At 34.9% G+C, this 18,696-nt stretch overlaps 1 protein-coding gene across 10 annotated transcripts in view; it reads right to left on the reverse strand.

The window, feature by feature from the left end:
• The window catches only part of insra (insulin receptor a), a 141,512-nt gene that overhangs the window by 26,716 nt on the left and 96,100 nt on the right, over nt 1-18,696 (reverse strand). For all 10 annotated transcript variants that reach the window (XM_087238764.1, XM_087238765.1, XM_087238762.1 and 7 more), the window contains 1 exon segment: nt 8,801-9,122. In XM_087238764.1, the coding sequence (XP_087094890.1) occupies nt 8,801-9,122 (322 nt within the window).

The raw sequence follows: 18,696 nt of genomic DNA on the forward strand, positions 1-18,696 counted from the left end.
ATATGGAAATGCATTTTACCCCAGTATTTTTTAACAGAGTTTCTGACGGTGCGAGCATTTACATCTCACTTTATGCCTGAATAACTAAATGACTGCTTATGTCTATTTAATGGGTTGTATTTTATATACATTACAACATCAATGCTGTAAAATAAACTTTATAATTGAAAAGTCACAAAAACCTTTTACCGGACGTTTATCATTGGCTGAAAAACACAAGCTATGCATATAGCCTGTTCAGAAAATTACATCCGAACTAGCTGAAGAAATACCTACGGCACCCTGGAATCAAATCAATTAATAAGCTCATTTAAAATGCTGTTGGAGAATTTCAATAAAATGCTTGTATGAGCAAGTGAATTAATAGGAATTCCAAATTGATAGATAAGTAAAACTTATTTTAAATTATTTTAAGACCTAGTACACAATACCTTAGTGAATTTAAACACACAATATGCAAAAAATATTTAAACACTCTGTGTTATATACAGTTAAAGTCAGAATTATTAGCCCCACTGAATTATTAGCCACCCTGTTAATTTTGTCCCCCAATTTCTGTTTAACGTTAAACAAACATCAAAGATGCTTTAATTTGTGTGTTGTGTGCTTTCTTAGACTGCAGAGAGCAGCATTATAACAGAAGCTTAAAATGTATTTAGTAGGACAAAACAGAGGTGCTTCTTCCCCAAGTGATAACACCTGGAAGAATCGTATGTTATTAACTGTGACATAATAAAAGTTATGTGCACTGTTTGTGTTGCTCTGCAATAACATTTCCGAAACGCAAGCTGGCAGTAGGCTTTTGTGTTCCACTAGTGTCAAGTTTCTTTGCGGGGGTTTTATTTTTTTCTAAACGATAAGTTACATTTTTTGAGAGGTGCACTTCAGTGTCGACGTCAACCACGAGGGCTTTGGAACCACGCAAAGGCTGCGCCAGACCATACACGTGCACTTCACGTAGAAGATCAGGGAGCTTTTAGTTTGTTGTAAATATGCGCCCTCTAGTGGCAAAAATGTAAATTTTTGGGACTCTAAGATCCAATTGAAAACCTGGTATGTGTATGGCCAAAAAAAAAGTATATGAAGGTGTGGCTTTCATGCCAATCAAAACTAGTGTCACAAAATAATACCAGCCAAGAATGTGTACAAACAAACCACCTGAATTCCTTCATGGCTGTTTGTCATGTTTTGCTGCTTGTTACTATTTTTCTGGTACCTGCCAAAAAGGGACAGAATGAGCTGCGCTTTATCCAGCTAATCTGAAGAGAAGCCGATGCGTGGGTGAAATCCGTATCCCAGACATATCGGAGAGTCCAGAATGGTGTGTCTCCCTACAGCAAGGATGCAACTCAGAGTCGTTTATCTGTCAGTGGCCAGACGGCGCTCCCTGTCTACACAGCTGACAGACAGGGAGAGACAAGCCCAAGAGGACATGGGTGTCGAAACTCCAGATATCTCAATGGACACCGGCTAATGCGCAGTGACTGTAGCTGAGGGCGAGAGGCTGGTCCACTGTGATGTGTCTGTCCAGCTTCTGTGAATTGTGTGTCTGCTGTCTGAATTCACCCAGTGCACCCACACTGCCCAGCCCAGGGGTCATACTGTATCATGTGACAGATAAGAGGAGTGTCGCATCTGGCAGAAGATGCTTTCCAGAAATAGTCGTGATATTGTTAAAGCATACATATATTATTTTATTTAATCTCTTAGGGCTTGATAACATGACAAATTCTGGTAATGCTTTATAAAATTACACACTATGTATAATTTAATAAGAATTGTTAAGCATTAATAATTAATTCATTATTTGTAAAGCATTAATCATTTTTTTTTAGCTTCAAATGTTGTATTCTAGACTTATGTCCCTAATGATTGTGTTTTCATACTTTGTTCATGACTATTTTTTCATTAATAAAGTATTGAATTATTGACAAACCAGTTTAAGAATAGTTGGTGTTTTTTAAAGATCATTCAGAATCCATAAATAAACTATTATTAAACTAATAAATTGTCATTTATTGGGCCTTTATAAAGCATAAATAGTCCTCACTTTAGGTCACAATACTGTACACACTAAGTTAAGTTAGTAAAGCACGTATTAACATACAAAGTAACTATTACATAATATATTTAATATTAATTTGAACAGGTTATAAATCATTTACTTTACTCATGCATTCTGGATAATCTTAAAAAACACCAACTGTTCAAATACAATTACGTCAAGAATAAAAGGTGTTAAATAAAGGACGTTCCACCAAATATTAATTTCTTAACTATTCTAAAGTTTAAACATTTGTAATGAGTTGTCTAAAAGTCAATATGATCATGTCTGATTATCACTTTTTGCTGTTTTATGCAAATTGACAACATTTTTATTTAAAATTTGATAGAAAAGTCATCAGCATTTTACAGAATAAAACAGAAATTATGAAAATCTTTAGAAACTTTTCCATAGAACACATTTTCAAGTAGTCTCTATTTTTTCAAAAGGTGTATTTAAATCTCTTTAATATACTCTCAACTGGCAGTAACATATTTCTGTAAGCTAACACACAAATCTCATCTAAGGTCACGTTTACACTGTCAGGTCTTGATGCCTAATTGTGATTTGTTGCCTATATCTATTTTTTTGCCTGTCCGTTTACACGTTACCCATATCTGATTCATGTGTTTACACTTGCCATGCAATTTACAATGTCTTGTATGCGTAAAGGCCTGTAATTGCACCACACTAGCCATGATGGAAGAAACTGTCTCGCTTTTAGCTCTGCGAAATATGCAAGGTTTACCCAACTTTAACATGATTTTGAAGCGAAGATAAAGAAGGAGGGAAAGGGCCATAACAGAAGGCAAGTACTTTCTGCTGTGGACCACTTACTATTTTCCTCCTCCATGTTTCCTCTGTTGTTGTTGTTGTTGTTTAACGTGTTGGCATCTCCACGCACGATATTTCTTCTACGTCATTAAACCGCAGAGAAGTACCACATTGTCGCAAATTTAATGACGTACAAAACGGAATTCCTCAATAAATCTGATCTGCCCGTTTACATGATAGTCGCATTGTCACATCAGGGGGCTGTTCCAGAAAGCAGGTTATGTGACATACCCGGGTAAGTTTGAGAGTAAGTAGGTGGATAACCTCAACTTTGGTTCCAAAATCGGAGGTAACTTCTGGGTATGTTAAGTAGCCATAGCAACTTACTCTCTGAAGATAACCTGCTCCGGAGCAGGTTATGTTCAGAGAGTAAGTTGCTATGTTTCAGAGTTTGTCTGTTTCAGAGAGTTTACTGAGCATTGCGTGCTCTTTTGATGAGAATATTTATGGATGTGGACACACAGATACAAGTTTTTTCGTTGTGAGAGGGTTATAAGTGCATAGTTTTTTTCATAACCAAATTCATAATGTTAATGTATTTAACAAACCTTTTTGAAATCAAATGTGACAAACCGCGGGTCTGTGCTTACCATAAAAAACATTTAGTGCAGCTCTTTGTATTCGTGTCAGGGCATTTTAGGCAACTGTACAATGTGGCAGTAGGACCACCTGTACAGTACGCCTGGCACTGAACTGTTTTTTACACTTTTGTACAGTTCCTTAGTCATACATTACTGCGTATCATTACATAGATGATTCAGAGCACGGGAATAGCGTAGTGGACAGTGCGTCGATAAAGAATAACGGAGCGCACAATGGAGCGAGTTCGAATCTCACTTACAGATCTTGTGTTTTTTCTCTCCTTCTGCACCCTCACATTTTTCTGTATAATATTATAAGTGGCAGCTTTGTCTTTTGTAGGAAAATATATCTTTAATTTAAGATGTAGGACGTCATTCTTATATACATTCACGCACACACACCTACATTTTTTAATATAATATTTTTTTCAGGGTTTCTAAATGCTATTGTGTGCATTAATTGCAGCCGATTTTAAAGCTCCATCAGTCACTAAAGGACACTGATAATATAAAATTTGTCCAAAGTATAAGTGTGCAGGTACAACTTAATTTTCTATCCTTAATCTTTTGGTGTTTTAACTATTAAACTCATTACTGCTTCCACTTACCAGCTTATCACACACCTCACCTCATCACTATGTTGAGGCTAAATGGCTGATTTTCAGGAAGTAATGATTCAAGTGTATAACACAAATATAGTAAAAAAAAAAACTATAAAGCAAATGTTGCTTAACACAATGTTTATTTTTATTATATTTGTATTATAAAATAGAATCATTACTGGGCGCTACATTGTTACTTGCTGGAGGACAAAAGATACCCTTTTCTGCCTTATACGATGACACGTACCTGCAGCCTGACCCAGAGGAAATATCAGTGACCCAAGCAGACAAAACAGATGGAAGAGTGCTAAAAAAATATAATTAGTCAAAAAACTATGTTTAATCAAATAGTTTGATCTGTTGATTTCTTCATTTCCTGAAATAAAATGAATGATTTTGTACACTGCTTTATACACACACCTTTCAACGTGTAACATATTTTTCAAATACATTTCTCACCTTAAGGTGATGCTCATGTGACTTTATCTTTGAAGATGGACCTTATACAGCTACTTTAGAATTTAAATATGCAGATAAAAGATTTTGTGATCCAAGAGTAATATTCAAATATGGAAAAGTGCAGAAAATTCTTACACTGCTTGTTAGTTGAGGCAGAAGGAACTTCGTCTGCATGCAAAATAAAAAGAACCTAAAGCTATCTGACAACAATCACAACAGTGACAGAGTGTGTGGTGTAAGTCAAAAACTCAACCACTGAAAAGCCTTTATTATAGGCCACAGCAGTTAACAGGCCTCTTTCTTAAGCTGCATGGCAGAAAGAATATTCTAGAGTGTTAAATAAAGAGCTCCAGTAATTAAATATTACCTTTTAGGAGAATGTTTCTGTGTTTAATGACTTTGGACAGAGTTCTAGCTCCAGAAAGATTACAATTTCTATAAGCCTTATTAGTCAATACACATATTGTGGCCTTAAGAAATTAATGGCAAGAAAAATAAATGCATGAATGGTTACACAACATACTCAAAAAGGATGTTAAAGAGTAGTTTAATTTATCATTACAATAAAATGGAGGGTGGCATGTGTAATTTAATGAACTAAAAACATTTCTTATTATTTATTTTTTATTTTCTTATCTATTTCTTATTCTATATTTCTTTCCTTCGTTGAAGCAGATGTGTAATCTCTGTGTTTAAAACCTCTAGCTCTGCCTCTGTAAAGTGCGTTGCCCTTTTTTTCCTCACCGTGACTTTCTATGGTGACTCCTGAATTCGGCGATCTACTGAAAATGCCTTCAGGTGTGTGCCGTGCACGCGCATTAACCCGCGGTTATCTTCAGGAGGTTGATTTAACTAACTCTTGTCACCTGTTTTGGAACCAACATACTCGCGGTAAGCAGGTTTTGGGTAAATCAACCGAGAGTTTAGGTTTTAGCAGATGGTAAGTTAACCCAGCTTTCTGGAATACCCCCCTGATTTATATCTGATTTATTTCCACATATGAAAAAGACCTGAAACTGATCTCTGAATATCTGAATGCATGTTTTTTTGTGTGTTTACATGGTCATAGAACAGAGCCGATTTGTGTCACATATGAGCACAAAAATTGGAATTGGGTCACATTTAACTGGCAGTGTAAACGGGGCTTAAAAGTGCATTGTTTTTCTATGTTGAAATATGTGACATTTTCAAAAATTGTATAATAAAATAATAAAAATATGACAAATCGTAGAGTAAAATGCAATCTAGTATGAACATCCCAATTTAATTGTACACTGAAAAAATTATTCAGAAATGATTCCTTGAATTTACTAAATTGTTTTAAATTAAGTGGTTGTAAACTATTTATATGGGTTGAATTTAAACAAACAATTTAAGTTGAACATTACTAAATTTAATTGTTTTTTCCCCCCAGTGCCTGACCATTGCTACACCAAAAAGATGTATGGAAACCAGGCCAGACATTTTGAGGTGATGCGCATATGTACACCCATACATACACATATAGACATAGCGTGAGAGCAAATAAAGTGATGAGACATTGATTATGCTATATTTCCTGCAAAAACAAACAACACAAAACAGAGATCTGAAAGCTATGTAAAACAGTGACTAGCGGTCTGCTGTTGTCCACCTTTTCCCACTCAAACCTTCCTAAAATGGGTATAAACAAAACTGCCAAGCCTAACACCGGGTCAGTGCCACTTTAAAACTCACAAACATGCCCTCATTAGCATACAACGCTCCCTTTCTAATGCACACTCTCCCTCTTGCTCTCCAAAACAAGGCTCAGACAGTCGACTGAGGTCAGCACACCATTTGCTGCTTAGTTTTTTCTTGCTCCTGTACCATAAATACTACTAAAAGCCAAAGTGTAGTTTAACTGAAACCAAAGAACAAACTAGTGAGACATGATTTCAACCAAATTAGTCTAAAATTAAGTTTGTTTTTAAGAAGTCCTTTTATGCCTAAGTGAAGAACCAAAAAAAAATTCTGAGATGTCATTTCAAGCTACAAAAAATAAATAAATAAATAAATAAATTCACCACAGTGTATCCGTTTTACAATCATTTCTGAAGGACCATGTGTTCAATGAAAATGTAAAAAAGCTATCAAAAGAATAAAATGCATTTTTAAAACAAATAATAAAAACAAGTTGCATATTTTAAATTGAGGATTATCTCATTTCCAGAAAGAGCATTATAATAGTAATAATAATTTACTAACTGCCTTGCAATTAACAATGTTAATTTCTTTATTTAATCAAAAAGAAAAGTTAATTTTTTATCTATTTATTTGATTTATTTAATTATTTCTATAAATAGTGGACTTCTATAGTGCTCAGGTTTGAACTTTCAAAGTGCAGATTTAATGCAGCTTCACAAACTCTTTACACGATCCAAGCCAAGGAAAGATTTTTTTTTTTTTAATTACATAACCTTTTTAACCACAAAGCGCGTGGAAATCTGCAGATTTACACAGATTTTTTTTCTTTGTGCAAATGTATATTTCTTCAGTTTTTGAATAATTATCAGTAATATTGACGAATATGAAAAGGCAGTGAAATTTTCTGCCTTTTAGTATATATATTATATGAGAAACTTTTATATAAGAGATATTATATGAGAGACTTTGATTACCAAAAAAATGCATCTAATTGGATTTGCATTGTAAAAATTAAATAAAAGTTAAAAAGGTATTATTTTTTTAGTTCCTTTGTTACGTTTTTAGTTATGATACTCCCAAACTCATGCGGCATAAATTCACAGATTTTTTACTAAATTCTGCGCAGAGATAGCAAAAAATGTCCATAGATTGTGTCTGGCCCTGCCCATAGCTATTGTTAGACAAGCTTTTGTAAATGAAAAGTTCACAATTCTGCTATTTTTTACCTCTAGGTAAAGAGTTCATTTTGGCCCAAAAAAACGTTGAGCTACCATTGGTCGATTACACAATCAGTGACTGAGTGTGTTCTGGAACTCTGCCTACTTTGACAAGCAATTTCTTTACCCTGATTTGGGTGCCCACCTCCTCACACTACGTCTTTTCTTTGAGTATGCGCACACTGTCGTTGCCAGTCATGGGTGTGTTCAGAAACAGTGTACCATCACCCATCTTTTTCAAACTTCTTTTTGCCTTTAAATAAAGTATGAAAATGAGCTTAAAATATATGTGGGCCTTTAGTCCTCTGTTTAGGGCCCTTTGAAAATATGGTTTGAAAGATCAAGCCACTGAGCACATTAAAAGTCTTTGACATACATAAATCCTGGAATGTTTTCCTCAAAAACATTGATCTTTTTGAAGATAGCAATAAATGAACAACTTGGTTAATAAGACAGTGATTATGTTTACAAGGACATCAGTAATTTAATTATTTGCCTTATTCTGAAAAAGACAATAATATGATTAAAGTGTTTACATGAGTTGCTTTTTGAATATTCCTTTCATAATCTCGTTTTACATGTTATAGCACATAATACGATTAATGTCATTGCATCACCACGATATCCATGTTTCCTCCGGATTGTCGTGTAATTTCGGGTGTTTCATTTTTAGTGTCGACTTTAACTGCAGTTTGGCACTTTCACTTACATTCAGGAACGTTTCATGCATGCCCCCCGTGATAAACCAAGATATTGGATGCGAGTATGAACTGTTGAAAGAGTGTTGTTTTAAGGGAATTTAATACTGCACGCCATTTGAGGAAAAAACCTCCACATGTGATGCAGGTGTCTGTGGTCCTTCACTGAATAGTATCAGACATCTGTGTGTGTAGACTATCCTGTCATAAAATGCAGCGAAAATCCTACACGATGGTAATAGTTTGATTGCGGTGTTTAAATGCCTGTACTGCACTTCAATAATGTCAGTAACATTAGCATGCTCCACATGTCTTAATTCGATTTCTGTTTAGTTCGATTTTGTCTTTACTCGGATTAAATTTATCAAAAGTCGCTGTTAACATGGTAGACTCTTAATCAGAGTATTGTCTTAATGGTATTAAAATCAAATTATTTGTGTCCATGTAAACATACTCGGTGAGTGTTTTATGAGGATTTTTTTACATTTTAAAAGACAACATTCACTAATAAACTTTTAAAATAAATTGTGTGACCTGGAAACCTTATTACACGATAGGTACACTTCATACACAAACGATTTAGCTTAAAACGGGTCCTGATGCATCTATGAAGTACACTTTAAGACACACTTGAGTAAACGTGCACTAGTATTTGTGCGTGTTCGTTGAGTGTAGAGCACACAAGCAGCAGGGTACTTACGTAGTGGAGTTGACAGTGGTGTATCCTGAAGGGCACTCAGGGATGCAGGCGCCGTTGTGAATGACGTATTCGTGGCAGTCACCTTTGCCTTGCTTGCACTTGTTGTGGAGCTCCTGGCAAAAGCTGAAGCTGACGCAGCGCCAGCCCTTGAAGGTGTAGAAACCATGTGGGCACTTTTCGACACACATGTTGTTGTGCATGAAGTTGCGGCAGGCCACGCATTTGTTAGACGAGTGGGGCTCCAAACAGCCGCCCAGACACTGGTCGTGGCAGCACTGGCTGTCTTTAGTGCAGGCGCGGTGCTTGCATGAGGATGGACACACTGTGGGAAAAACAGAGAAACAGGGGTTACATTTAAAGGAAAATACAGATGCATCTTATGCAAGATGATAGATATCCAATATCCATAGTGGGTTCTTTACATGAAGTACCACCCTCCCATTCGTTTTGATAATTCAATCAGTGGGTGCGTTCTAGAACCACGCACCAGCCGACTGAAGGAAGGCTTCTTCCCACAGACTATCAGGCTGAAGAACACTCGACACACCTCACACAAAAACTTTCCATAGCCCTCACTGCATATCAAGATGTAGCATGCACTGCGCTTTAACCACATCTTTACTTAAAACAATATTGCCTACGAAAGTTTTACACCACCAGTCAAACAGTGTCTACCTTTTTGACTGTGTACTTGTCTATCTGTGCCCACATGTGTGTAATGTGCGTTTTTCTTAAAGTATTTATTGTCTATTGCGTATAATATTACAGTCAGCATTGCCAATAGTATATTGTTTTGTTTTTTGGAGTATGTTGTTGTATTTTGCACTGTTTGGAGCCAGCACCTAAGCTTTCACTCATCATAGTACATGTACTGCTGCTGATGATGATGACAAAAAAGTGTTTTGATTTTGATTTGATTTGGTATATCTGGCTTTATTCCAAAATGAAAAACATATTTTTATTTTAAATTAAAAACAAAATAACATTTAAACAATGTTGTATTCCCACCAATACATGTATCCTATTTGAGGGATTGGTATCATTATTATTATTAGCATAATATAATTACATTCATAAAAATTTTAATTAATTGATATGACAATACCACAACCGGGCAATTAGTTTAATTTTCCCTTTTCAGAAAAGCACACATTTAATTAATAAGCATGTCAATTTAAACACATACGTATAAATGTACAGTTTCACAGGCTCAAGGTGGACATCATCTGTGTTCTGCAGTTTATTTCCATATCAAATAAAACTGATGTCAGTTTAAAAAATGACAAAAGACATATTTACATGTAAGACTGGCTTTAAAAACAAAACAAATAAAAAACAATTTTTCAAAGTAATGGATGTTATAAATTCTGTAAATCTGCTTAAATTGTACTTATGAGGTGTGATTGCCTTTGCAGCACTTTTAGATAGAAGGTTACTATTGATCAAATAGAGCAATATTGTTGAAGGAAAAAAAATTCTCCAACCGTTAAGCAATGGCTTATGAAACTTCTACACCACTTGACCTTAGAAAAATACAATATACTGTAAGGGGTTGTACTGATATGTTGTTTCTCACCTGTTTTAGATCACATAAAGAAGATGGACCCCTCAGTTATTTCAGAAGCATAGAACCTTTCCATGTTATATTTTTATTATTTTCTTTTTCTTTTCTTTCCTCTTTCATGACAAAGTAAAACATTTTTTTTTTATTGAGAGCTACATTGCATTTTTATATTTGTTGCTTGCATTCTTATATTGATTTCCCAGGTAATTTCTAACAGATCGTAACCTTATTAATATATAAACAAATTAATTTAAAAAGAATGTTTTCTCTAACAGTCCTTTCACACTTAGTTTGATTGCCTGTTCTGAACTCGAATTTGAGTAATCAGCTCTGTATTGCACATGTGCATTTGAACCTATTTATATAGTTTAACTGCAGCTCACTTTCTATGATTTCATATGATCACTGCATTTACATCTGAAAAGTTTGCATCGACCCTAACGGTTTTCAGAAGCACACCTGCCTTCATAAAACACGACTTAAAACATTGAAACTGACATCCATAAAACTGTAAGCATGTATTTTCTACCTTATTCCAGGTTAAAATAAGTAAAAGGGTACACTGTTTTAACAATATTTTGTTTGCAAACATCCTGATATCAGCGTTCCCACTTAATGGAAAATGAAAAACCGGAGTGTCTGAGAAAGCCGATTAAAAAAATAATAAATGAAGTGTATACTTTGGAAACAGGTGCAGAAACTTGTTAAGACTTCCACTGTAAATGCAAAAATAACTAATTTTATCTACTGTTCTTCAGTTCAAGAATGAATTAGCCAAAATATTTACAGTGGAAACTGACAGATGCTGTCAATACTTAATGCTTTACCTGTAATATAGCTTTAAGTGCTTTCTCAGTAACTCCAGTCATGTTTTAACTTGCTGCAATGCCAGGTTACGATTATAAATATTAAAACAATGACAAAATGGCCTACTCCGATAAACAGTTTCTAAAATGGTGTAACAGCATTCCTCTGCCTTTTATGCCTCTTTCTTTCCGTCATACACACACGCACACAAAACTCCATAAACTCACAGTGCACAGAACAGCACACTGCTGCCAGTTGTTTGACAAGAGTCTTGTTGTAGGTCCTTCTCTCCTACTGAAGTCACTGTTTACATATTTCTTCACCCCCACCTAAACGATGGAAGTGAAAGAGGCCATGTGTGGCACAGGCAAAGGAAAGAAAGAGGAAAAACCCCAAAGATAAATACAGAAAGATCTGAGGGTCACAGGGGTCCTGTAGTGCAGGGAAGAGGATCTACAGCATTGTACGGAATCCTCTGGAAACACTGTATGTGACTTTACTGGCCTCTTTCTAACAATGTGACCTGCAAGCTTGTCTCTGAGACAGCCTGTTAAAAATAAACCACGCATGGCTAGCTGGAGCATGCGCGGCTCTCCGACATGCATATGAATGCAACTGCACGTGTGTTTGAACACGAACACACAATCTCCCTCTGACAATCCCACAGATTTGTTGCAGAATTTATTCTTATATGAACTGATGTGTCGAGTGCCAATAAACATACCCCTTGTGTTTAAATGGTTTTGTAAAAATGCCATTTTCAATAAAAGTATATAGAGATATAGAGAAATGGTCTGGTAAGGACTACTAAATACCACTTCCTTAGTACTTAAATTATTTCATTGGATCATGTAGAGTATTTTAATGTCTTAATGATGACAAAACAGAGGATCTTGCTCCCAGATTGGGATTATAATGCAGAGCGGCATTAAAACAAAATCCATATATCTACAGAGTTCTGTCTACATTACTTTACCACATACATACTGTAGGTGAAGAAGCTGGAACAGTCCTGGTATCCCTAGAATATTCCACAGCTCTCAGCCAATAAGAACAAACAAACAATAAATTTCACTTATTTAAAGGTATAGATCACTCAGAAATCTAAATTCTGCTGTCATTTACTCTCCCTTCACTGGCGCTAATGAATTTAAGTTTTATCTTTTTCAGTTGAACACAAAAGATATTTTAAAGAATGTTGGAAATCTGTAACACTGACTTCCATAGTAGGTAAAACAAACACTATGAAAGTCAAAAGTTACAGATTTCCAACGTTCTTCAAAATATCTTTTGTGTTCAACAGAACAAAATATATGAAACAGGTTTTGTGTAGAGCTGCACAATATATTGTTTCAGCATCGATATCGCAATGTGTGAGTCTACAATAGGCATATGCAATGTAGTTTGGATTATGGTTGACCAGACATTACACTTAACAATATACTGGAGTAATTTTACATTTTAACTTTAGAGTGAAAGTTTATTATTTGCATGTGTTTTTAGGGCCTGACTTTAAGGATCCAAAGCAAACTTGAGCCATTTGGGCAGATTAATTTAACATTACATAAATACTTACTCAATTAAAATGATGCAGTGTAATTTCTGCTTCTGAATACTGTTTGATACCCCCCCAAAAAATCATGAATCACTATTTATTTGCATCTGTACTCCATTGTATTTAACTTTTCTTGTCATTTTTAAATGGTATTTTATGCAGATACGCTCCTACAGTATCATCCCAATTTATCAAAATTTTAGAATTCTTTACAAACTAGTCAAGTCATCTGGAGAGATAGCATTTATATTGCAAAAAAATATTGAAGTGAACATGAAAACATTGCAATGTCAGATTTTTTTTTTTCCAATTTCATGCAGCTCTGGTTTGGTGGGTGAGTAAATGGCAGAATTTCTTTTTGGTTTAAACGATTGCCTTTAAAATGAAAAGATGACGCTCTTTTGAATTTGATTAATCATCAAAAAAGAATCCAATAAAATAACAAACATCTGAAGTCTTAGTATGAATAGTAATACTAATATAAAACAAAGAAATAAATATAAAGACTATATAAAACAATTAGCATCACATTATTGATGTTATGACTAAGCAGACACACAAACATTATTAGAGCTGTGCAAAAGCAAAGGACACAATAATGAATCCCATTAAGATGCCCAAAGGACTAAAAACAAGTCACAGAGGAAGTGTGTGTGTGTGTGTGTGTGTCTGTCCTAATGGAATATTGGCTTTGAATCGGTGATGTTAACGCCACAAACAAACACAATCCTGCTGTAGGTTTAGTACAAGGCCAGCAAACGCAGCTCTGCTCCATGACAACACAGATGCCACAACGCTGAAATCTCCAGGCCTGCCTTGTGTTTAACAATTAAGTATTCAGCAGACTTTTAACACCACCTTAAAGCCTTTGACAAGTGTTCTGTAATTTAGGCAAACACTAATCTTTCTGAATGCTTCAAGGCTTCTCTAAAAATTTCCAAATGCTCATGACAAGCTCTGACAAACCCAGGGATCATGAAAAAAGTGAATTCATGTAGAGCTTTGCAGAAATGGAGCAGGCAAAAAAAAAGAGAAATAGAGAAAAAGTAGTCAAGAAAAAGTGAGAGCGCTGGCAGTAATCAGAGCGGCTCAAATGAATTTATATGCAAGTTCAAAACAATTCTCAGTTTTTCCACAGAGTTCCTCAACACATCTTTCCAAATGCTAAAAAGGTGCTTTAACATGCTTTTTTTAAAATTAAGTATATACTTGAATAACAGTACATGACATTCGAAATATACCTCTACCGGCCACTTTATTAGGAACACCTGTTTAAGTGCTGAGGAATATATATAATATAATATACTGAGGAATATTTCCAGTGCCTTGTTAAATCTTTGCCATAAAGGATTAAGTCAGTTTTGATGGCAAAAGGGAGTCCAACCCGTTACTAGTAAGGTGTACCTAATAAAGTGACCGGTGAGTGTATAGTAATAATATGTTGGTTTTAAACATACAGAATATTAGTGGAATACAGTTATGCAAACAATATAACATTACCCAAATAAAATAAGAAAACATTTGCTAATTAATGAACGAATTAAAAAGATAAGTGTTCATTTACAAAGAAAGTCTCAACAAAAGAAATCACACGGTTCCACATTTGATAAAATAAGTTGGCAGAGTCTAGGACTGCACAAAATATATTGTTTCAGTATCAACATTGCAATGAGTGCATACATAAGTCACATCACAAGATACGCAATGCTGAGCATGAATTATAGCTGATAACTAGCTACAGAACACCCATTTATAGAGTCTCTGCTAAGTTTAACCTGTGTTAAGACATGTGACTGAGCAATTCAAGACCATTTCATACAAAAATGTATGATGTTTACAGGTATATCAAAGATTTTTTAACTGTTCATACAGAATTTATACAATTTACGAGAAAAAAAATTCTGTTAGTCAAATGTTTGTCTTGTTTCTAGACCCGGATTATAGGTTATTTTACTTATCCCATTGGCAGATCATTTTGCTTAATTTTTTGTTTAACTCTAAATTTTGCCTTTTTTCTTTTGAAGGTGAAAACAAAACAATATTTTTTTCATCTAAGAATTTTGATATTTGGACAAGCAACAAAACAAAAGCAAAATAAGAAAAGCATAATTTACATTGTGATTATGCAGTTTCTGTACTTGAATACTGTTAACTCCCCAGAAAACTGTCAAATAGAGCTATTAAAATCTTGTAAAACAATATTTATACTATTTATTGCAGAATAATAAAATATCACAATATCAGACTTTGCCAATGTCGTGCAGCCATAGTTGACATGCATTTTTACTGCACATTATGGTACAGATCAAGTCTGCGCCTAGCTGTTGTTGTTCACTTCAAAATGTCAGGTGACACCAGGTCAGCCAACTCGAGGAAAACAACATTACCCTCTGTCCCTTATACACGACAATCCAGGGAGGGCCACTTCACTGCCTGCCGCGAAAAGATCGTGCGTGTGTGTGTGTGTGTGTGCGCGCGCACATGTGACAACAATGGAGGCGCTAAGTTGGAAAAAACAGTCAAGCCACAAGGATTGTGTAAATTGAAAGCACATTAAATTAAGAAGAATTCCATGCTGCGCTAAAAACAACCTTGTTGACTCCAAAATGTCTTTCTGTGAAAATTCATTATCTTTTCTTTGAAAACCCTCCGCCTCCCATATTCTCTCTCTCTCTTCTTCCTCTTGCTCTCCTGCTGAATGTGGATATGAGCAAACACGCACACGGCGTGCACTGCGACTCCCGATCCAGAGAGTCCAGGCCATTTAACAGGCCTGACCGCAGACCCACCCTCAACCTTAACCAATGTGTTTGCTGGCTGTAGAAAGTAGCCATTCAATGGTCTGTAGCGACTGTGAAGCAGGGCCACTGTGTGTGTTAACCCTTCATTGCCCATGTGCCTGCAACCTTGGGCGGAAAAGCAAGGGGAGGGAAAAAAAAACACTGCTACAAATGTTAGACCAACTTGTTCCTCTGCTCTGGAAGATGCTGGCTTCTGTTTGCTAACAGATAGATTATAGAGTAGAGTATGCTGGAAGCACTGCTGTCATTGATTGATTTTGCTTGTTAAGTAGCGCATATTTGATGCCAATAATAATATTCAAGAGAATTGTGCCGTTAAGTCATCCACATATCATTTTTACAAGGCAATTTGTTAACTGGCGACGACATATTAATGTGGGTAAAAAGGTTTTGTAATGATACAGAATATTTCAGCTGTTCATTTCTGAACTTTCTATTTGTGAAATATATAAATGTAATAAAATATAATAAAATAGCTTGTTTTTTTAAATACTGAAATGTAATACAGGTAGTAAAGTTTTAAACGATTTGAATGCTATGCTTTTGTCAACCAATAAATGATGATTCCGACACATAATAGCAATATGTCATTTACCACAATAACTTGGTCAGGCATATGTAGAAAAAGACTGATTTGATGATGAGAGAGAAGGTCAAATGGGGTTTAAAAATCTATCTTGTTTGTAATGCAGCTGCCCTTCGAATATAAAGAGATTACCAAGTTTTATCAAAAAAATGGCATGATAAATAAAGATATGGTTCTTAAAAAAAAAAAAAAAAAAAAAAAAAAAAAGTTTTGCTCTGAATCACCTTCATGATTTATGTTTTTGAATCTTTTGCCTGCTACTGGTCTACATTGATGGGGCGAAGCCGAAAGAAAAATGAATAAATGGTTTGTATCAACACAATCATGTTTCCATTATTCCAAATTTGCTGCAAAATATGAATACTCTGAAAAAGGGCTGCACAATATATCGATTCAGCATCGATATTACGACTTTGCAGTGTAATTTTTACATTTATATATACAAAACCATAAAGCATACACCGTTTATTTGACTTTTATGTTTGCTTTCTTGCACTTATCTATGCTTGCAGCTTGTTTATTACATGTTATGCATGATTCACTCCCCTACAGAACCATACCAATCAATCAAAATGAATACATGTGGTAACGCTTTAGTGAGAACACTTTAATTCACACTATTAATTAGTTGCTTATTAGTATGCATGTTATTTATATATTGGCTGCTTGTTAGTACTAATAAAGCACATATTCTGTTTGACCTTATTCTACATTCTTAATCTCCAATACAAACTACTTAAAAAAACACTAATAAGGAAAGCGTGAACCAGTGGGCAAGTAGGATGATGGCTTTTGCCTCTTCAGAAGCATTAATAGTCAAATTAATAACAAAGAAAAACAAACAGCACATCAATAATATGGGTATATTTTGGTTTCAAAGTCAGACACCGAACAAAAACAGGTCATTTGTGAGAATTGTTGCCACAGCATGAGAAATTACAACAACCAGCACCTAAAAAGCACCACAGGCTAAAAAGTCAACAGAAAGTCTGCCAGTGACACTCAATCTAGTAGCAACCAACAGCATGGTACAATTTCAGAGTTGTTTCAGCCATGTTAGTTAGCTGAGTGTTCTGTATTTTTATAATTATTATTTTTCTGTTTGTACAATAAGCTACACCATCTACCTTATTTGAGTTCAACATGTTTGCAGAAAGGTAAGGTAATACATTTTATGTTTACTGTTTGCTCAAGAGAAAAATTAGTGTTTTATTTTTTAATATTTAAAAACAAATTTAAATAAATGCTTTAGTTAATAAGTTAATAGTACTTTTATATAACATTCACTGCATTTTAGCAGTAAGATATGATGCAGATTATTCAGCTGAAGCAAGGCTACAAAATCAAATAAAAAAAATCACTTTTCTAATTGAAATATTATATTGTACTATAATATTATTTTTAATATAATGTTGTAATGCTTATTATAAATAAATTAGGCTTTTATGGAAAAGCTCCATTACTTATTTTAATTAAACTGTTTTATTTACTTTAGTTTTAATATTTAGTATGAATAAATGTCTACATTATTGAATTAAATTACACTTAAACCAAATATATTTTAGTCAACTACAGAGTAGAATTAGTCAACTAAAATCTTAAGAAATTTAGTCGACTAAAACTAAAATAAAACTAAAATGATTCTGAAGACTAAATTATGACTGAAACTAAGATGGATTTTTAGTCAGAAAACTAAAACTAAATCAGTTTGCTGTCAAAATTAACACTTTTGTACTGCTTATTATAAATAAAGATGCTTGTACAGCCAACCTTTTATCCATCGATTCATTCATTCATTCAACATTGTCAATTTCTTTTTACTAAAAATAAATGATTAATTGGTCAAAATGAAAGTTCCTCTGATTAAAAAAAACACAACGTTGAGTCATTTTTGACAAATTTATAAACAAAACAAAAATAACACAACAAAATAAAACTAAAGCCCTGGCAAGCAACATAACACTCCAGCTCCTTCTCTCCGAGTGCAGATGGGAGTGTGTACAGAGGGAGCCATTCATTGCTCATTAGCTTTCATTCATTCATGTTCTGGCCGTCTATCTGCTAGATCTGGGTCACGTTTCAACATCGGGGTGGGTGGCCGCATGTGAACCATTTATCAGAAACAGCGAATTGCGTCCGTAGGTTCAATTCAGTTTATAACATCAGAAATAGCACTTGTGCGCAAACACCTGAGATGAGATTTACTTCCATTAGGAATAAGCACTACATGTGAGTGAAATAAAGAGACAGAAAAAGGCAAGAGCATTAAAGGGACAAGAGGTGTGTGAAAGGAAGCCATCAGCGCCAAAACACAGAATCTGACCCCAGAACAGGCAATGTCCTCTCGCTGGACATAGATCACATACAGTTCAGTCTATAAACACACAGCTGTACCACAGGAAGGAAAGGCAGCACTAGAGAGCTTTTGTTTTTATGACAGCCAAAGTATGACACGTCGGCAAGTGACAAACACTCAAAATCTTCTCTCTGCCACTGCAAATACACAGCAATTCATGCTAAGACTCATCATAGTATCCAATCAGCACCTGAGACATTTCCCTGGAGTAATAACTGCTTCATGCC

The sequence above is a fragment of the Danio rerio genome, chromosome 2 (genome assembly GCF_052040795.2).
Source record: "Danio rerio strain M-AB ecotype USA chromosome 2, GRCz13ab, whole genome shotgun sequence".
Taxonomy (NCBI): Eukaryota; Metazoa; Chordata; class Actinopteri; order Cypriniformes; family Danionidae; genus Danio; species Danio rerio.